The 21,810-nt window shown below is 45.7% G+C and overlaps 2 protein-coding genes across 5 annotated transcripts in view; one reads left to right on the plus strand and one right to left on the minus strand.

The window, feature by feature from the left end:
• SFXN2 (sideroflexin 2) overlaps positions 1-6,774 on the minus strand; it is a 30,382-nt gene extending 23,608 nt beyond the window's left edge. For 2 of the 4 annotated variants that reach the window (XM_030940942.1, XM_010356181.2), the window contains exon 1: positions 6,564-6,774. The gene's annotated coding sequence lies outside the window, so the exon portion shown is untranslated. Of the gene's footprint in view, positions 1-4,905; positions 4,923-6,563 lie in introns of those variants that run through there. The other 2 variants (XM_030940940.1, XM_030940941.1) reach the window with 2 other exon arrangements.
• A 33-nt stretch (positions 6,775-6,807) lies between these two features.
• ARL3 (ADP ribosylation factor like GTPase 3) overlaps positions 6,808-21,810 on the plus strand; it is a 48,596-nt gene continuing 33,593 nt past the window's right edge. Inside the window, exons 1-2 of the mRNA XM_010356178.2 lie at positions 6,808-6,970; positions 18,989-19,132. Coding sequence (XP_010354480.1) covers positions 6,968-6,970; positions 18,989-19,132 — 147 coding nt within the window. The 5' untranslated portion in view covers positions 6,808-6,967. The remainder of the gene's footprint in view (positions 6,971-18,988; positions 19,133-21,810) is intronic.

A 21,810-nucleotide genomic window follows, 5' to 3' on the forward strand; every position in this document is an offset into this window, starting at 1 on the left:
ATGTTGAGTTTCAAATGCCATGGGATTATTTATTATTATTATTTTTAAGACGGAGTCTCGCTCTGTCGCCCAGACTGGAGTGCAGTGGCGAGATCGTGGCTCACAGCAAGCTCCGCCTCCCAGGTTCACACCATTCTCCTGCCTCAGCCTTCCCAGCAGCTGGGACTACAGGCACATGCTGCCACGCCCGGCTGATTTTTTTGTACTTTTAGTAGAGACGGGGTTTCACTCTGTTAGCCATGATGGTCTCGATCTGCTGACCTCGTGATCCGCCTGCCTCGGCATCCCAAAGTGCTGGGATTACAGGCGTGAGCCACCACATCCGGCCTTTTTTTTTTTTTTTTTTTTTGAGACAGGGTCTTGCTCTGTTGCCCAGGTGGGAGTACAGTGGTATGATCATGGCTCACTACCCCAGCCTCCACCTCCTGGGCTCAAAAGATCCTCTGACCTTAGCCTCCCAAGTACCTGGGATCACAGGCATGTGCCACCATTCCCGGCTAATGTTTGTATTTTTTGTAGAGACAGGGTCTCCCTATGTTACCCTGGCTGGTCTCAACTCCTGAGCTCAAGGGATCTGCCTGCCTTGGCCTCCCCAAGTGCTGGGATTATAGGAGTGAGCCACCACCCCCAGTCCTGCCATGAGATTTTTTTTTTTTTTTGAGATGGAGTCTTGCTCTGTCACCCAGGCTGCAGGCTGGAGTGCAGTGGTGCAATCTCACCTCACTGCAACCTCCACCTCCTGAGTTCAAGCGATTCTCCTGCCTCAGCCTCCTGAGTAGCTGGGATTACAGGCACGTGCCACCACACCCAGCTAACTATTTGTATTTTTAGCAGAGACGGGATTTCACTGTGTTAGCCAGGATGGTCTCGATCTCCTGACCTCGTGATCCACCACCCACCTCGGCCTCCCCAAGTGCTGGGATTACAACCGTGAGGCACCAAGCCTGGCCAGGATTTTCTTAAATGCAATAGGCTGCATCCTGTCTCAGGTCCTTTCCAAACACCATACTCAAAAGCTAGTGTTTCCTCTCTTCACTGAATAGTATCTATTTGTCCTTTTTTTTTTTTTGTACAAATAATTTTCAGATTTACTTCTATAGCTTCTACTACTAGGGCATTTTGTCTTTTTCTTAGAAATAGCACCTTAACTAAGTTAAATAATTCACCTGTAAAGTGAGGTGGTATGTTCATTTTGCTCACCACTGTCACCCCAGTGCCTAGCACAATATTCAAGTATTTGCTGAATAAGAAGTTCATCAGCCCCTGGGTATTCAGGCTTGAAAGAAAACAGAGGTCAGAGCTAGAAGGAAAAAACGGAGTCAGCAGCATCGAGGTGATTTACGATAAAGTTTTCCAGTGAGAACACACACAGAATGGGAAGAGGAGAGAGCTAAGGACAAACCCTGAAAAATCAGGACATTTAAGAAGCTGAGGTCAGGCACGGTGGCTCACACCTGTAATCCCAGCACTTTGGGAGGCCGAGGTGGGTGGATCACCTGAGGTCAGGAGTTTGAGACCAGCCTGGTCAACATGGTGAAACCTTGTCTCTACTAAAAAAAATACAAAAATTAGCTGGGCATGGTGGCAGGCACCTGCAATTCTAGTTATTCAGGAGGCTGAGGCACGAGAATCACTTGAACCCAGGAGGCGGAGGTTGCAGTGAGCTGAGATTGTGCCACTGTACTCCAGCCTGGGCGACAGAGTAAGACTTTGTCTTAAAAAAAAAAAAAAAGAAGCCAAGACCAGGCACGGTGGCTCATGCCTATAATCCCAGTGCTTTGGAAGGCCGAGGCGGGCAGATCACGAGGTCAGGAGTTCGAGACCAGCCTGGCCAACATGGTGAAACCCCGTCTCTACTAAAAATACAAAACATTAGTTGGGCATGGTGGCAGGTGCCTGTAATCCCAGCTACTCGGGAGGCTGAGGCAGGAGAATCACTGCTGGAGGTTGCAGTGACCCAAGATGGCGCCACTGCACTCCATCTTGGCAACCGAGCAAGACCCTCTCTCTCTCAAAAAAAAAAAGAAGCCGAGAAAAGGAAGCCCCCAAAGATGGGGAGAATCATCAGAAAGAAGAGAGACAGGCACAGACAGGCCTGTAATCCCAGCACTTTGGGAGGCCAGGAGTTCCAGTTCAAGAAAAGAGGTAGGAGGGACCGAGTTGGGGAAGGAAGAGTGGTGGTCAATTTTTAGATTTTTCGTTAGGGCGGAAGAGACATCAGGAAGCTGATATGCTGGGGGTACACCTTTTCCTAAGAGGAAGGACCAGGGACAAGAGGAGAGGCTCAACATGGAGTATCCACAGCGCCCTAGCCTGGCCCTGATGCTTCTCTGAAGCGGCAATCTCCAGAGAAGTCAGAAGGCAGACAGAAAGAGTCCATTGCCAAAACTCAGAATTCCCCTCTCCCCTGGCACCTGGTCTCCTGCAGGCTGGTTCAAAGACCAAAGGCATTTCTCTCAGTCCCAACTGAAGCAGGAGTGGGAGGAGGGAAAAGAGTTCACTTTCCCAGACTCTACATGAACCTAAAAGGAGTCAGCTTGGTTGGCTGACCACATGCTGCCTTGGCTTACAGAGTCCCAGGCTAACGCACGCTGGAGACAGCCTGACTGAGCAAAATGCTGTGCCTCCCCCTCAGCACACACGTACACACAGGGCCAGATCTTCTCTGACATCTGTTCCCCTTAACGCAACGTGGAAAAGTCCTCTGCTTCTCAGAATGGAGGGACTATCATCAAGGGGTAAACATTTGCTAATTATGCAAGAGCCTTTGCCTTCTTAACTAAAGTCAGGCTAGAAACTGCAGAGTCCCTGTCTTAAATAAAACATAAAGCCGAAAAAAAAAAAAAAAAAACCTAAACGATCTGTCTGGAACATTTCCCCCACACACCCATTGTACCCCAATGGGCACTGTTCCCCGACTCCTTCAGGACAAACTCAAGTCCTTCTATGATATATACTTCTACACTTCTACAGCATCCTGTCCTTTGCAGCATGCTGGGCATTTGTGATTGTCACTTTCTTGTCATTGACTGTGATTTGCGTAAACTCTGCCTCCCCTGACAGACTGTAAGGCTCACGAGCATAGGGATCATGTCTGTGAAGTTTCCTGCTACATCTTTCACATGCTCTCGAAGAATATTTACTGCTTACCTGAAATGCATTCCAACTTCTTGGGTCTGTTGGCATCAAGGATACCACCTGTCTTAAGTCAAACTCAGAACCTGCCTAGGTTACAGAATTAAGAGCAGGCTTTTTTTTTTTTTTTTTGAGACGGAGTTTCACTCTTGTTGCCCAGGCTGGAATGCAATGGCACAATCTCGGCTCACCGCAACTTCCACCTCCCAGGTTCAAGCAAATCTCCTGCCTCAGCCTCCCTAATAGCTGGGATTACAGGCATGTACCACCATACCCGGCTAATTTTGTATTTTTAGTAGAAACAGGGTTTCTCCATGTTGGTCAGGCTGGTCTCAAACTCCTGACCTCAGGTGATCCGCCCACCTTGGCCTCCCAAAGTGCTGGAATTACAGACATGAGCCACCATGCCCGGCAAGAGCAGGCTTTCTTTCATGAAGTTGCAAATTGTCTACCTTGCCTGTGCTGAGTCATACCGGTCTCTAAATTTTCTTCCACAGTTACTGTCCCTCCTCCCACACAAGCCACATATAGTCTTCCCTAAAAAGGTCATCAACATGTCCAGGGTAGCCCCACTTCTGAAGGATTATGGTTACACTACTAGGAACAAGGTAGGAGTAAAAATCAGACCAGTGATTTAATGGTATCTCCCTCCTAGGATTAAAGAATGTCACAGCTTGAGGCCCGGCGCAGTGGCTCACACCTGTAATCCTAGCATTTTGGGAGGCCAAGGCAGGCGGATGATGAGGTCAGATCAAGACCATCCTGGCTAACCCGGTGAAACTCCATCTCTACTAAAAATACAAAAAATTAGCCAGGCATGGTGGCAGGCACCTGTAATCCTAGCTACTCGGGAGACTGAGGCAGGAGAATCACTTGAACCTGGGAGGCAGAGGTTGCAGTGACTGGAGATCACACCACTGCACTCCAGCCTGGGTGACAGAGCAAGACTCCGTCTTCAAAAACAAAGAATGTCACAGCTTGAAGACAAGTGATCTAAGATCTCAGTTTACAGAGAGGAAACTGAAGCCTAGAAAGTGCACATGGATTGGGCCACCACGGTGGGCATTTTTGGTACACTTGGCCCTGGACTAAGTGCTTGCAGCAGATATAAACACCAACAATCAACAGATCCAGTCCTCAAAGATTGGACAATAGCTAAGGCCTTACTTACTTCCCCAAGGTCCTCTATCCACTATAGCCTACTTGCCAACTCCTTAAAAAAGAAGGAAAGAGGCCTGGCACAGTGGCTCACACCTGTAATCCCAACACTTTGAAAGGCCAAGGCGGGCAGATCACCTGAGGTCGAGAGTTCAAGACCACCCTGACCAACATGGAGAAACCCCATCTCTATTAAAAATACAAAATTAGCCAGGCATGGTGGTGCATGCCTGTAATCCCAGCTACTTGGGAGGCTGAGGCAGGAGAATCATTTGAACCCGGGAGGTGGAGGTTGTGGTGAGCCAAGATCGCGGCATTGCACTCCAGCCTGGACAATAAGAGCAAAACTCCATCTCAAAAAAATAAAATAAAATAAAATAAAAGAGGGAAAGAAAGAGAGGGAAAAAAGAGAAAAAAAGAAATAGACTAATATCATCTCTGACATAATGCTCATCCTTCCCAGAGAGAGATTTTCTCTGACAAATGGTATCAGAGATCAGAAAACAAGCTTCCAAATTCCTTCTGAGGTATCCTCTTACAAGCAGAAGTGCACAAGATTCCTGTTTGTAGCCCCAGGTAGGGAGAAAAACGAAACATATCGCTGGTACTTACATCAGAGGAAGATCAAGGTAGCCAAAGACCTCAGAAGGTCAGACACAAAGACCACTGAGACAGGCAAGGATTAGGGTCAAGGCTGCCTAGAGCAAGCTGGAAAATGAGAGTAATAATTACAGGAGCAGGCCCAGGTATAGGCTTATGGATACTTGTCTGACTCCAAGGCAAGTGGGCTGTTAGAAACCAGACAACGTAGAAAGAGCAATCTGCCTTGCCTTTTTCACAAAAGGGCTAACAGTCTAGAGATGAGTAGATTATAGGGGTTTGTGTGCCTGTATCATCACCTCCATTCATTACCTCCTTAGTCAAGGCTCTGAACTGCTTTTCTCTCTAAGGATCTGAAGCAGGTATGCAAGCAGCAGATGTTGGTTTTTGTTTTTTGGTTTTTTTTTTTTTGAGGCAGGGTCTTGCTCTGTCACCCAGGTTGGAGTACAGTGGTGTGATAATAGCTCCTGGGCTCAAGCAATCCTCCAGCTTCAACCTCCTGAGTAGCCAGGACTACAAGTGTGCCACAGAACCTCTGGCTAAGTTAAAAAAAAATTTTTTTTATAGAGGCAGGGTCCTACTGTGTTGCCTGGGCTGGTCTCCAACTCCTGGGCTCGCGTCATCCTCCCCTTCAGTCTCTCAAAGTGCTGGGATTAAAGGCATGAGCCACTGCTCCTGGCCGCAATTACCAATTTATAGGGGTTGTGAAAATGAAATGAAATTTGGTATGAAACGTATTTCATTAGGAAGGATGTAATTTCCATACGGGCTGATTTTGTCCACTGCTGTGTCTACAGCGTCTAGAACAGGGCCTAACACGTTTGTGCAAACTCTTCTTATAGTCCTCTGCATCAGGAAAGGGGTGGGAGGTAGCACTTCCCAACCCACCCCAGTACCCTTCTTGCTCTTCCTTGGCTGAAAATGCAGGCTCATTGTTGCCTCCTCCAGGACTACAGATGGTGCACGGTCCGGTCCAAAGCAGCTTAGCAAAACCGGCCAGAGGCTGGGCACGGTGGCTCACCACTTTGGGACACCTGTAGTCCCAGCACTTTGGGAGGCCTAGGCGGGCGGATCGCTTGACCCCAGGAGTTCGAGCGCAGCCTGGGCAACATGGCGAAACCCTGTCTCTACAAAAACAAAATACAAAAAATTAGCCAGGCGTGGTGGCGCCCACCTGCAATCCCAGCTACTCGAGAGTCTGAGGCGGGAGAATCGCTTTTAAGCCCGCGAGGCGAAGGCTGCAGTGAGCCGAGATCGCGACACCGCACTCCGGCCCGCGCGACGGAGCGACACCCTGTCACAAAACAAAAACTGGGCCGATCCCCAAAACGCCTTTCACCTGTGCTTCAGCTCACCTCAGGGCTCAGGGCCAGCCCCAGGCTGCTTCTTGCCCTCCGACAGACGGTCTCCCCCCATCGGTACTCCCCTATCCCGGACGGCTCGTAACGCCCCAGCCCCTCGGCCTGCCACCCGCAGGCAATGGGGATCGGAGCAGAGGGGCCCATCTGCAGCCCCAGGGCACACTCCTCGCGCCACGTGGCTTCTGCAGGTGGAAATCTAGCCCGCGCTGCAGCCCCGCCAGGACAGTCAGGACAGAAATCTCAGCTCCCTCCCGAGATGTGGGGATTGGAGGTAGACAGGGCGAGCGCCCTCGTCCCAAGGCCCCTTACCTGGTCCCGGGACAAATGCCACACCAGTTACAGTCCGCCTTAGAAACCTGGCCGGGTGAGAGACCTGGGCGGGGGAACGGCCCCCATGCCCGCCCACGCCCCTCCTTTTCGACCAATCCCAGGCCGGGAGGCTCCCGCCAGCCACGTGGGCAGCCTTTCTCCACTCCCAGGTCCAGGCTAGCCGGCCGCCGCCTCTGCAGCTCCCGTAGCTCGCCCGCGCAGTGGGCGGGCGCCTTGGCGCGCTTGCGCACTCTGGGGGAAAGCGGAGCTGCACCCCGCCCCGTACTGCTGCTCCACTCCTCCGCTGTGCGTGCGAGGGACGTCGGGGGCGGCGCCGCAGCAGTTGCCCTTGGTAACGGGGGAGGCAGGAGGAGGAGGAGGAGGAGGAGGGACTCGGCGGGAGGATGGTGAGTGTGGGGACCTGGGCCCCCTTGGAGCCGGCCGGTTACCCCCCTCTCGTCCCCAGGCCCAGGGCGGAGCACTGCGCTTAAAGCCAAGGAGGGAATGGGACATCGCTCAGCCTGCTATCTGGGTTCTGCACTGATTTCGGGGGTCGGCGGGGAGCCCCGAGGGTGGGCCCTGGAGGGAGGCCTGGGCCTGGAGAGGAAGGCGGGGCTTGCGGCGGGTCCGAGGCTTGGGGAAGGGGCTGGCAGAGTGCGCGGCTGGCCGGGTGCGGAGCTCAGGCTCCATCATTACTCTGGGGACAGGGGTGAGGGCGGATCCCAGGAGCTGTAGAGAGCAGCTTTCGCTCGCTGGCTTAGACTTCCCGGGCAATCGGTCTCCCGGCGCTGCAGTAAAGTGGGGTTCGTCTGGAGCCCGGCCAGAAGCGGAGAGAAGGCCGGCCCCGCTGGCTCTGAGGTCGCCCTGGCGGTAGCAGGGGAGATGGTAGCTTAGCCTTCCTCCTTCTCGCGCTGTCTGGGCCCCTGGGGGGTAGGGGAGTAAGTCCCAGGACACAAAGGGGAGCCGCTTTGAAGGGATGCCTGGTGGATTTTACGCCGTCTTGGTGTCTGCGTGGCGGGTGCGCTTCCTCAGTCCCGAATTATTTAGCTATTTGCTGAGAGTTGTGCAAGACCTGGTTGTTGGTGATGACCGATTTTTCATTCAATACTTAATCCATGTTGATGGAAGCATATTAGCTGCCCAGTCTCTGGAATTTCCTTCGAAACCTTTTGCAGTCTCCTCTTGCATGTGACCACACCAGGGCCAAAAGATCTTAATCCTAGCTTGGGGTCTCCAAACTGAAAAGAACGAGATGTTAAAAATGGAGATCGAGCTTAAATCTGGGGCAAGCCTTTTCTCTGTCAGCCCTAATTAAAGCTTTCCCAAATTCTAAATTATGATTGTGACAGATCTGACCGTTGACACTCTGTTTCTTGTTGATGTCTGTACAGTTAGTTGGAGGGAGTTAAAATGGAATTGAGTAATTTTAGAGCTATCAAAGAAAAATTGATTTTGAACCACTTAAAGCAGGTTAGTTGGCTGCAAAGAGTCTGTCATCAAACTTATAGTTACTGCTCCACCTCTCTTCCTAGTTCCTTTCTTCACTTTTAGAAATGTTGAGCCATTTCTGTCAATTTAAGAAGTAAAAAAAAAAAAGCTAGAAAGGAAGAAAAAGAAATAGATGTATGTTTGGTCAGATTATCCAGTGAGTAGCTTTAGATAGGAAAAAAATCTCAATTGATTTTACATTGTCAGATTGTTAAAGAAGTAGGGTTATTTGAAGTTGCCAATCACATTTCACACTTGCTACACTTGCAGTTTTTTTTTTTTTTTTTAACCTTAGGCTAAACAGTTTTTTACAACTGTTTCTTTTTCTTAATCATTTATACGTGAGCTCTCCGTTTAAAGGCTTTTTTCTCAACAAATGAATACAAACATAAATATTTACCCAGAAAATAGTTAGAATTGAAATGAAAAGGGCATGCCGAACCAACAGAGTTAAGATTCGTCATTATGGATGAGAAGTGCATGAGAGCTGGCTAACTTTTCCCAGTTTGTTTATCAATTAAGTGGACTGTGTAATTCCATGATTGTTTAATTTATAATTACAGACCACAGTAAATTAACCACTGCCCATGTTTCCAGGTGCAAATTGGCACTTTATACAACAAATTGACAGTGTATATACAACACTGTTGTATACAACTGTTGTGATCAATGATGAAAACAGATTTTGTTTTTCTTTTTTCCTTTTTCCTAAGATTAACAATAAGAAATTAGGACAAATTATTCCGGATTCTTTATCTGGTTTCCCAAATACTTTTTTTTCTATCTCCAAAAGTGTGAGCTAGTCTTAAAACTTGAAGTGAAACAGTTTAGTCAGTGGTGTGACTTAAGTGTGTCTCATCTGGTATCCCATGAGCCCCCAGGGTTAACTGTACAACCGAAAAGTGAACCCCAAGGTTTGTTTGGTTTTTGTTTCAAACGTCAGCTGTGACAAATACGTATTTTTTTTCAAATTTGGGTAACTGTGACAAAAACCCAAATATGGGTTTCTCTGAGCATTTAGTCAGCTGTTTTATGCCTGCTTTACAATGCCAGGTTCTTGATGAATTACTAAAACGACAGTAATTTTAGCATATAACTAACCGCTGTTATTTAACATATGACTCCTTTGTTCAGTATTTATGGAGCACTTTCTACATATATGGAGCTTGTGGTCGTTCTCAAGCATGTTCAACATTTGAAGATTGTTCCCAATAGTTATTTATGTTTTCTAGTTAGAAAATGGCCAGTGAGGCCGGGCGCAGTGGCTCAAGCCTGTAATCCCAGCACTTTGGGAGGCCGAGACGGGCGGATCACAAGGTCAGGAGATCGAGACCATCCTGGCTAATACGGTGAAACCCCGTCTCTACTAAAGAATACAAAAAACTAGCCGGGCGACGAGGCGGGCGCCTGTAGTCCCAGCTACTTGGGAGGCGGAGGCAGGAGAATGGCGTGAACCTGGGAGGCGGAGCTTGCAGTGAGCTGAGATCTGGCCACTGCACTCCAGCCTGGGCGACAGAGCCAGACTCCGTCTCAAAAAAAAAAAAAAAGAAAATGGCCAGTGAAAAATTATTTAAAAAACAAAGCAAAACACGGGGGTAGTGTTTTGAGTGGCTGCTATGTGTCATGCTTTACATACATGATGTCATGCTTTACATACATGACCTTATTTTATCCTTATAGCATCATCTCTTGAGATATAAGAGATATAAGATATAACAATAAGTATTAGGGGCCGGGCGCGGTGGCTCAAGCCTGTAATCCCAGCACTTTGGGAGGCCGAGACGGGCGGATCACGAGGTCAGGAGATCGAGACCATCCTGGCTAACCCGATGAAACCCCGTCTCTACTAAAAAATACAAAAAACGGCCGGGCGCGGTGGCTCAAGCCTGTAATCCCAGCACTTTGGGAGGCCGAGACGGGCGGATCATGAGGTCAGGAGATCGAGACCATCCTGGCTAATACGGTGAAACCCCGTCTCTACTAAAAAATACAAAAAACTAGCCGGGCGATGAGGCGGGCGCCTGTAGTCCCAGCTACTCGGGAGGCTGAGACAGGAGAATGGCGTGAACCCGGGAGGCGGAGCTTGCAGTGAGCTGAGATCCGGCCACTGCACTCCAGCCTGGGTGGCAGAGCAAGACTCCGTCTCAAAAAAAAAAAAAAAAAAAAAAAATACAAAAAACTAGCCGGGTGAGGTGGCGGGCGCCTGTGGTCCCAGCTACTCGGGAGGCTGAGGCAGGAGAATGGCGTGAACCCGGGAGGCGGAGCTTGCAGTGAGCTGAGATCCGGCCACTGCACTCCAGCCTGGGTGACAGAGCGAGACTCCGTCTCAAAAAAAAAAAAAAAAAAAAAACAATAAGTATTATTCCTATTTTCTTTTTTTTTCTTTGAGACAGAGTCTTACTCTGTCACCCACGCTGGGTGCAGTAGTGCGATCTTGGCTTACTGCAAGCTCCGCCTCCCGGGTTCACGCCATTCTCCTGCCTCAGCATCCATAGCAGCTGGGACTACGGGCGCCCGCCACCACACCCGGCTAATTTTCTTTTTCTTTTTCTTTTTTTTTTTTTTTAGTAGAGACAGGGTTTCACGGTGTTAGCCAGGATGATCTCGATCTCCTGACCTCGTTATCCGCCTGCCTTGGCCCCCCACAGTGCTGGGACTATAGGCGTGAGCCACCGCACCCGGCCTCTTCCTATTTTCTAGTTGAAACTGTGTTCAGTGTTTTTTATATATACACACACACGCACACACACACATATACACAGATATATACAGATATATATATATGTGTCTGTATATATATATATACACACACACACAGAAGCTGAATACAAGTCTGTGTAAAAGCCCATAATATTCGTTTCATTAGCACTCTGGTGAAGTGGGAACCCACTCTTCCTGAGATGCCCAGACTTTTTTCCTCAGGAAATATTGTTCGTATTTATTTAGGAGAGGGTGATAAGAAAGAAGACACAGTCTGGATGAAGTTCTCAATTTTGAGCTTTAAGCTGATAGGAGTTCAGTTGAAAGACGTAAAAACAAACAAGTCAGTTATATTTAAGCTAGTTATGGGGACTGTATGTACTTGACGGTTGGCTTCGTAATTTCAGAATTTAAATTTTAGCTGCTCCTCACAACCACATATATTTTCCATATACCAACACATTCCTTCCTCCTCCACCACTCTGGTTTCTTTGAATGACCTAGTTTGTATTGTTTTAGGTCAGTGCACCATGCCTCTGCCAATAGTTTAAGCTGATTTCAAGGCAGATAAAACGTCTGTAGTCCATAGCACATCTATTCATGATTTGACTGTAGAAAAGTTTGTTTAAATGTTTTGCGGTTGAGTCAAACCACTTCTGCCCACCAGGGTGCAGATAACTTGTATACACACATGCTGGTAACACACAATATACTTTTAACTGAAGTTCATGTTTCTTAAATTGCTTTATTTAATGTCACAGGAATATAAATCCTACATAGACATCATGCCTGTTTTGCTCACTATTGTACTTGGGGCACATTATGGGTGTTTAATGATAATTGCGTGAATGGATATTTTGGCCAAAGAATGCACTTTAAAAATTAATTTCATTGTATTTATACTGCAAAACTCAGCCCCATAATAAATTTAACTTCTAATCGCTGTCTCCCTTCATTTGACAGTTAAAATAAAATATGGGCATATAAATATACATACACAGAATAGACTTATTCTGGTCTCTTTCATCCAGCCTCTTAAATCAGCTTACTTTGTACCTTTCAGGCAGAACCCTGATCTCTATAAATATCCTCTTCCCTATTTAGCAAACCCTGATAATCCTGTGATCCCCTGTCCTCAGTAGTTGGATTAATATGATGCTGTATTATATTTGTACTTGTCTTCCCTATACCATGCTTGAAATGCCATTTATTGTTTTGCTGGAAGAAAACATTAGCTGAACTTTCCATTTCTCTGTAATTTCACTTAAAGGTGAAGCATCTGAAGTTATTATTTCCTAATAAGGAAAGTTACTCATTAGAAATGTAGAAGCACTGTATTCCACACCATTAGGTTAATAAAGTTTATCTATAGTTAGAATTTATTTATTTATTTTTTTTTGAGACAGTCTGGCTCTGTGGCCCAGGCTGGAGTACACTGGCGTGATCTCAGCTCACTGCAACCTCCACCTCCCAGGTTCAAGCTATTCTCCTGCCTCAGCCTCCCAAGTAGCTGGGAATATAGGTGCCCGCCACCATGCCCAGCCAATTTTTTGTATTTTTAGTAGAGGTGGGGTTTCACCATGTTGGCCAGGTTGGTCTCAAACTCCTGGCCTCAAATGATCTGCCTGCCTCGACCTCCAAAAATGCTGGGATTACAGGCGTGAGCCACTGTGCTCACCCTTATATTTAGAATGATTTATTTTTCTTTCTTTTTTTTTTTTTTTTTTTTTTTTTTTTTTTTTTTTTTTTTTTTTTTTGAGACGGAGTCTTGCTCTGCTGCCCAGGCTGGAGTGCAGTGGCCGGCTCTCAGCTCACTGCAAGCTCCGCCTCCCGGGTTCACGCCATTCTCCTGTCTCAGCCTCCTGAGTAGCTGGGACTACAGGCGCCCGCCTCGTCGCCCGGCTAGTTTTTTGTATTTTTTAGTAGAGACGGGGTTTCACCGTATTAGCCAGGATGGTCTCGATCTCCTGACCTCATGATCCGCCCGTCTCGGCCTCCCAAAGTGCTGGGATTACAGGCTTGAGCCACCGCGCCCGGCCTATTTTTCTTTCTTATCTGTGCTTTGCTCCTCTCCTTTTAAGGTGAATAAACATTATGTTTCTCTCTTCTTTTTTTTTTGAGACAGGGTCTTGCTCTGTTCCCCAGCCCATACTGCAGTGGCCTGACCATAGTTCACTGGAGCCTCAAACTCTTGGGCTCAAGCCATCCTTCTGTCCCAGCCTCCTGAGTAGCTGGAACCACAGGTGCATACCACCACACCTGGATAATTTTTTTTTTTGGTAGGGATATGTGTCTAGTGTTTGTTGCCCAGGCTGATCTTGAATTCCTGGCCTTGAGCTATCCTCCTGCCTCGGCCTCCCAAAGCACTAGTATTACGGATGTGAACCATTGTGCCTGGCCTTGTTTTTCTCTTAATTCTTTAATTTCAAATGTAATTAGTGTGTAGAAAGCCTCTGCCTGAAAAAAAAAAAAAAAAAAAAAACAGCATTTTTAGTGATTTCTTTAAAAGAGACACATGAGGAAAAACCTAAAACATTAATTTTAAACTTTGAAAATATTTTATAGGCCGGGCGCAGTGGCTCACTCTTGTAATTCTAGCACTTTGGGAGGCCGTCACGGGCAGATTGCATAAGGCCAGGAGTTTGAGACTAGCTTGGGCAACATAGTGAAACCCTGTCTCTACTAAAAATACAAAAAATTAGCTGGGTGTGGTCGCACACATCTATAGTCCCAGCTACACTGGAGGCTGAGGTGGGAGGATCACCTGAGCCCGGGAGGTTGAAGCTGTAGTGAATCATGATTTCGCCACTGTACTCCAGCCTAGGCATCAGGAGTGAGACCTTTTCTCAAACAAACAAACAAACAAAACCAACATACATATATATGTATATATGGTTTTGTTTTTTGTTTTTGTTTTGAGATAGAGTTTTGCTTTTGTTGCCCAGGCTGGAGAGCAGAGACACAATCTTGGCTCACTGCAACCTCTACATCCCAGGTTTAAGCAATTCTCCTGCCTCAGCTTCCCAAGTAGCTGGGATTACAGGCATGTGTCACCACACCCGGCTAATTTTGTATTTTTAGTAGATACAGGATTTCACCATGTTGGCCAGGCTGGTCTCGAACTCCTGACCTCAGGTGATCCACCCACCTCGGCCTCCCAAAGTACTGGGATTACAGGTGTGAGCCACCACACACAGCCAAAAAAAATTTTTTTTTAAAAAAATAGGAAACAGATCTTCCTTCATAATTTCTGCACTAAGCAGAAAATGCATGAGAAGAACTTTGCCTATATGTCATTTAATGTACTAATTTGATAAATTCCAGATGTTTTAGAATTTATTTTAAGAGGTAATGAGACCCCTTCTTTTCACTTACAATCAGGAACTCACGATGAATAGTAAAATGGGTTTTCCTCTTCTTAGCCTTTTTATGTCACCAGTCCCCTGAGGATCTCAGAATTTTAATTTTTACTTTTCTGAAAGGTGATATTATAAATGAGTGATTGCAATATAGCTAGCTAATAGAAACCAGGGAGACTTCTTATAAATATAGTTATAAGAAGGAATGCTGTCAAAATATTCAAGACCAGATGAGATAAAAACAGCAAAAAAAAGTCTTGCCTTTGGGTGGATCACTTGAGTTTAGGAGTTCGAGACCAGCCTGGGCAACATGGCAAAACCCCATCTCTACAAAAAATACAAAACTTAGTGGGGCGGGGTGGTGTGAGCCAGTAGTCCCGGCTACTGGAGAGGCTGAGGTGGGAGGATCGCTTGAGCCCAGAAAGTCGAAGCTGCAGTGAGCAGTGTTCACGCCACTACACTCCAGCCTAGGCAACAGAGGAAGACCCTGTCCCCCCAAAAAGAAGAAAAAGGAAAAAAAGTCTGGCCTTTTAAAAAGCCAGACTTTTGTTTGTTTCAAATCTATTCAATCTCTCTCCCCCAAATCTTTTGGCACAGAATTTGTCTAGCTTAGACTAAACCTTCCATTTTACTGCTGGAAAAAATTGAGGCATAGAGAGGTTAATGTGGTCCTTAGCAAGTCAGTACAAATACAGTACTAAAGTGGTAAACAAAGAGTCTCTGAGGCAGAAAGGAATTCTTAATAATTATGCATATTTGCATATGATTGTCCAAAGTTGCAATTGTTGAGAATTATTTATCAGAAGTATCATTTGATCTTAGAGAACAAACTGGTTTGAATTATTGCCTGGTACAATGTGTGTAACAAATACAACCGTTTTACATAATTCTAAGACTCAGTTTGAAGGAATTTCTTCTTGGGCTGGGAGATTAAATTATATGCCCTTTACACTCTGGGATTCTTTGACTCTCGTTCTAGCCATGTGTCGTTAGAACAAAATTATCAGCTATAGCACAGAACAAATAACTTTCCTGTAAAGATGTTCTTATGTTCTTAACTAAAAATCAACATGGTTTATTTTATTTTATTTTATTTTTTGGGACAGAGTCTCACTCTGTTACCCAGGCTGGAGTGCAAAATACAGCTCACTGCAACCTCGACCTCCCAGGCTCAAGCAATTCTCTCACCTCAGCTTCCTAAGTAGCTGGGACCACAGGCATGCGCTACCATGCCTGGCTTATTTGTTTTTTATTTTTTGTAGGGACAGGGTCTCACTGTGTTGCCAGGGCTGGTCTTGAAGTCCTGGGCTCAAGCAGCCCTCCTGCTTTGGCCTTCCAAAGTGCTGGGATTACAGGCATGAGCCACCATGCCCAGCAACATGCTTTATATTTCTATCCATAAAAAAATAATAAATAATGGCCAGGAGAGGTGGCTTATGCCTATTGCACTTTAGGAGGCCAAGGTGGACGTATCACTGGAGGCCAGGAGTTCGAGACCAGCCTGGCTAACATGGCAAAACCCCATCTCTACTAAAAATATAAAAATTATCCAGGCCAGGTGCAGTGTCTCACACCTATAATCCTAGCACTTTGGGAGGCCGAGGCGGGCGGATCACAAGGTCAAGAGATCAAGACTATCCTGGCTAACACGGTGAAACCCCATCTCTACCAAAAACACAAAAAATTAGCTGGGCATGGTGGCGGGCGCCTTTAGTCCCAGCTACTCGGGAAGCTGAGGCAGGAGAATGGTGTGAACCCGGGAGGCCGAGGTTGCAGTGAGCCGAAACCAGGCCACTGCACTCCAGCCTGAGCGACAGAGCAAGACTCCTTCTCAAAAAAAAAAAAAAAAAAAATTAGCCAGGCATGGCCGGGTGCGGAGGCTCACACCTGTAATCCCAACACTTTGGGAGGCCAGGGCGGGCGGATCACGAGGTCAGGAGAACAAGACCATCCTGGCTAACACGATGAAACCCCGTCTGTACTAAAAATACAAAAAAGTAGCCGGGCGTGATGGTGGGCGCCTGTGGTCCCAGCTACTTGGGAGGCTGAGGCAGGAGAATGGCGTGAACACAGTAGGCCGAGCTTGCAGTGAGCGGAAATCGTGCCACTGCACTGCGGCCTGGAGACAGGGAAACTCCATCTCCAAAAAAAAAGACAAGAGGCACTGGTATTACAGGTGTGAACCACTGTGCCTGGACTTGTTTTTCTCTTAATTCTTTAATTTTTTTTTTTTTTTTATTATACTTTAAGTTCTAGGGTACATGTGCATAACGTGCAGGTTTGTTACATATGTATACTTGTGCCATGTTGGTGTGCTGCACCCATCAACTCGTCAGCACCCATCAATTCATCATTTATATCAGGTATAACTCCCAATGCAATCCCTCCCCCCTCCCCCCTCCCCATGATAGGCCCCGATGTGTGATGTTCCCCTTCCCGAGTCCAAGTGATCTCATTGTTCAGTTCCCACCTATGAGTGAGAACATGCGGTGTTTGGTTTTCTGTTCTTGTGATAGTTTGCTAAGAATGATGGTTTCCAGCTGCATCCATGTCCCTACAAAGGACGCAAACTCATCCTTTTTTATGGCTGCATAGTATTCCATGGTGTATATGTGCCACATTTTCTTAATCCAGTCTGTCACAGATGGACATTTGGGTTGATTCCAAGTCTTTGCTATTGTGAATAGTGCCGCAATAAACATACGTGTGCATGTGTCTTTATAGCAGCATGATTTATAATCCTTTGGGTATATACCCAGTAGTGGGATGGCTGGGTCATATGGTACATCTAGTTCTAGATCCTTGAGAAATTGCCATACTGTTTTCCATAATGGTTGAACTAGTTTACAATCCCACCAACACTGTAAAAGTGTTCCTATTTCTCCACATCCTCTCCAACACCTGTTGTTTGCTGACTTTTTAATGATTGCCATTCTAACTGGTGTGTGATGGTATCTCATTGTGGTTTTGATTTGCATTTCTCTGATGGCGAGTGATGATGAGCATTTTTTCATGTATCTGTTGGCTGTATGAATGTCTTCTTTTGAGAAATGTCTGTTCATATCCTTTGCCCACTTTTTGATGGGGTTGTTTTTTCCTTGTATATTTGTTTGAGTTCTTTGTAGATTCTGGATATTAGCCCTTTGTCAGATGAGTAGATTGCAAAAATTTTCTCCCATTCTGTAGGTTGCCTGTTCACTCTGATGGTAGTTTCTTTTGCTGTGCAGAAGCTCTTAGTTTAATTAGATCCCATTTGTCAATTTTTGCTTTTGCTGCCGTTAATTCTTTAATTTCAAATGTAATGAGTGTGTAGAAAGTCTCTGCCTGAAAAAAAAAAAAAAAAGTATTTTTAGTTATTTCTTTAAAAGAGACACATGAGGCGGGAGGCTGAGGCAGGAAAATGGCGTGAATCTGGGAGGTGGAGCTTGCAGTGAGCCGAGATCGCGCCACTGCGCTCCAGCATGGGCGACAGAGGGAGAAAAATAATAATGTCTAAAAATAATAATAATAAATGAAAACAAGAAACAGAAATATTAGATTAACAGTAAAAAAATCCTTGGTTAATTTTGGTTTTGTTTTGTTTTTTTTGGCTTCATGGATGCCTTTTATGATTTCCTAACTTCTCTGTTGTACCAAATTTTTCATCTAAAAAACACAGATAATCTATACCATGCACCTATCCTGTAGGGTCTTGTGAAAGATGATAGTAGAACATTTTTAATGAAGTAAAACATTTATCTATTTCAGCTAACATTTTAGCTGAAATAGATAAAATCTTTTTTTTTTTTTTTTTTTTTTGGTTTGAGACGGAGTCTTGCTCTGTCACTCAGGCTGGAGTACAGTGGCGCTATCTCAGCTCACTGCAACCTCTGCCTCCCAGGTTCAAGCGATTCTCCTGCCTCAGCCTTTCAAGTAGCTGGGACTACAAGATGCCCGCCACCATGCCTGACTAATTTTTTATATTTTCAGTAGAGACGGGGTTTCCCCGTGTTAGCCAAGATGGTCTCGATCACCTGACCTCATGATCCGCCCACCTCAGCCTCCCAAAGTGCTGGGATTACAGACGTTAGCCACCGTGCCTGGCAATAAAATCTTTTTTTTTTTTTTTTTTTTTTTTTTTTTTGAGGCGGAGTCTCCGCCCGTCTCGGCCTCCCAAAGTGCTGGGATTACAGGCTTGAGCCACCGCGCCCGGCCAATAAAAAATCTTTTTAAAAAATTTTTTCCATTTAATTTTTGTGGGTCCATGGTGTTACCTATTTGTAGGGTGCACGAGATGTTTTGATACAGGCATGCAATACGAAATGATGAAATAGATAAAATTGTTTACCGAGAGCCCAACTGTAATTTTATATAGCCTTTTTATATATTTTTTGTATAACACCTTAAAATCTTCTGTTAACTTGGGTGTGTCATTCTATTTAATTCCACAAGTGTTATCTAGTGTCTGTTTAATAAGTGCCAGCCATTATGGGACAAGTATAGCTCTTACCATAAGAAACTTTTAGTAAAGGAGAAAAATGCAAACATCAGTTACCTAGTTTGATATGATGTGTGTTCTGTTCTAAGTGTATATAAAGGGCTTTAGGAACACAGATGGGATAGAGTTCACACTCCAGGGAGATTTGGGGTGACTGCTAAGCTAGATTGATAGGAGGAGCAGAAATAAGCCATGCTACTTATTCAGTTGCTGAATTTACTATAGCACTTCTACCGAAACTTGGAAAGAGGAAGCAAATGGAATAAGTGGTATTAGAGTGAAAAATAATAACATAAGCTCTCCATAACCAAGAACTTTTTTCAAGGAGAAGTTATTCTGATATCCAGTAATATCAAAGTCAGTGCTCCCAGAGTAATCTGTCTCCTTTGTGGTTGTTCAAGGGCTTGCTCTCAATTTTGCGCAAGTTGAAAAGTGCACCAGACCAGGAGGTGAGAATACTTCTCCTGGGCTTGGATAATGCTGGCAAGACCACTCTTCTGAAGCAGCTTGCATCTGAAGACATCAGCCACATCACACCTACCCAGGTGAGCACTGCCTTGGCTCCAGACACAGAGAGACAATAATAGCAATGTGAAAGACAAAATGGGAAATACCGTTTTGCACACTTCCAAATTTTGCCTCTGAGAAAAGTCTATACAATCTAAAGATAACCAGATTTCAAACCTATGTAAGAGATTCCATTCTCATGAGGTATTTAGAGTAGTCAGATTCATAGAGACAGAATGCAGAATGCTGGTTACTGGAGCTGGGGAGGGGGAATGGAGAGTTATTGTTTAATGGATACAGTGAGTCAGTTTTACAAGATGAAATGGGTTCTGTGGATAATGACCCACAGTGTGAATGTATTTAATGCCATGGAACTGTACACTTTAAAATGGTTAAAATGGCATGTTTTATGTTATAATGTTAAAATATGTACACGGACACACTTCACAGCACCCACTTCATCAGGCCACCGCGCTGTAGCATCTGCACCCCGCTGGGCTTCAGCCCCCACACATCACCTTTCAGCACAAGCACCCCTCTTCCATATGTGCCCCTCCTTCCCCACCCACACATGTCCTCAGCAGCTGCATATTATACATGTTATGTTACAATTTAAAATATATGTATACATATATACATTATACACGTGTGTGTATTTGTGTGTATATAGACAAATCCAGCAGATCTAAGTGAGTACCTATATTCTTTTTATTTTTATTTTATTTCTTTAAATTATTTATTTATTTTTTGAGACAGAGTCTCGCTCTGTCACACAGGCCGGAGTGTGGTAGCGCAATCTTGGCTCACTGCAACTTCTGCCTCCCAGGTTCAAGCAATTCTTGGGCCTCGGCCTCCCCAGTAGCTGGGACTACAGGCGCATGCCGTCATGCCCTGCTAATTTTTGTATTTTTTTGTAGAGACGGGTTTCACCATGTTGGCCAGGCTGGTCTCAAACTCCTAACCTCAATGATCCACCCACCTCAGCCTCCCAAAGTGCTGGGATTACAGGTGTGAGCCACCGCACCCGGCCTATTCTTTTTTAAAAATAGCTTTATCTTCTCTGATTATGAACATAGTGCATGTAGAAAACACAGAAAAAGTATAAAGGAGAAAACTCTGAGAAAAACCATGGTTAATATTTTACTGTGTACTGGCCGGGCACGGTGGCTCACGCCTGTAATCCCAGCACTTTGGGAGGCCGAGGCGGGTGGATCACAAGGTCAGGAGATCGAGACCATCCTGGCTAACACGGTGAAACCCCGTCTCTACTAAAAATACAAAAAATTAGCCGGGCCTGGTGGCGGGCACCTGTAGTCCCAGCTACTCAGGAGGCTGAGGCAGGAGAATGGCGTGAACCCGGGAGGCCGAGGTTGCAGTGAGCCAAGATTGCACCACTGCACTCCAGCCTGGGTGACAGAGCGAGACTCCGTCTCAAAAACGAAAAAAAAAAGACGAGTCCTGGGCGCCGTGGCTCACACCTGTAATCCCAGCACTTTGGACTTTGGGAGGCCAAGGCGGGCAGATCATGAGGACAGGACATGGATACCATCCTGACCAACATGGTGAAACCCCGTCTCTACTAAAAATACAAAAATTAGCTGGGTGTGATGGCGGGCGCCTGTAGTCAGGAGACTGAAGCAGGAGAATGGCTTGAACTCGGGAGGCAGAGATTGCAGTGAGCCAAGATTGTGCCATTGCACTCCAGCCTGGCGACAGAGAGCGATTCCGTCTCAAAAAAAAAAAAAAAAGAAAAAAACAAGTCCTGATTGGAAAAACTGTAGTGGGCTTCTTAGAACTCATTCCCTGTAGGAAATCCTGAGAATGCCTGACCTTTGGCTAAGCCAACAGGGAGAGCTTGTTGGTCTTAGTCACTTTAAAGTGTTTGAGCATTAAAGGTTAGAGGTTTTAGCAAAACCAGAGTTATTTTCCATCACTGTACTGTGATAAGACCTTGGTGTCAGGTTTGAATGGCTGTGCTGGCATGCATGCATACTTCATGGCCTATGAGTCTTACTGATTCACAACTGTTTGTGGAAAAGTCATTTCAACTGCTACCAAATGAACAATTTTACAGCTTCTGAACAAATTTAATGTATAGCCTGAGGAGGAGCAAATTACAGTAGTCTAGCCTAGAAGGGCTGAAAACACATATTAGTGTGTCAAGATTTCTGCCAGAAAAAGAAGCACTAGGTTTTGTGTGCTGCGCTTGTGGGTTTTCCTTTTTTTTTTTTTTTTTTTTTTTTTTTTTTTTTTTTTTTTTAGTATTAGCAATAAACTGCATCTCTCAAGAACACTAACATGAAGACTTCCACACTGCAAACACAGAAATAAACTCAAAGTTGGGAACCCAAAGTTCTCATTCTAATTTTTTTTTTTTTTTTTTTTTTTTTTTTTTTTGAGACGGAGTCTCGTTCTGTCGCCCGGGCTGGAGTGCAGTGGCCGGATCTCAGCTCACTGCAAGCTCTGCCTCCCGGGTTTACGCCATTCTCCTGCCTCAGCCTCCTGAGTAGCTGGGACTACAGGCGCCCGCCACCTCGCCCGGCTAGTTTTTTGTATTTTTTAGTAGAGACGGGGTTTCACGGCGTTAGCCAGGATGGTCTCGATCTCCTGACCTCATGATCTGCCCGCCTTGGCCTCCCAAAGTGTTGGGATTACAGGCGTGAGCCACCGCACCCGGCCTTGATTCGGTTTTTCTTTTTTTTTTTTGAGACAGAGT

The sequence above is a fragment of the Rhinopithecus roxellana genome, chromosome 11 (assembly GCF_007565055.1).
Source record: "Rhinopithecus roxellana isolate Shanxi Qingling chromosome 11, ASM756505v1, whole genome shotgun sequence".
Lineage (NCBI taxonomy): Eukaryota > Metazoa > Chordata > Mammalia > Primates > Cercopithecidae > Rhinopithecus > Rhinopithecus roxellana.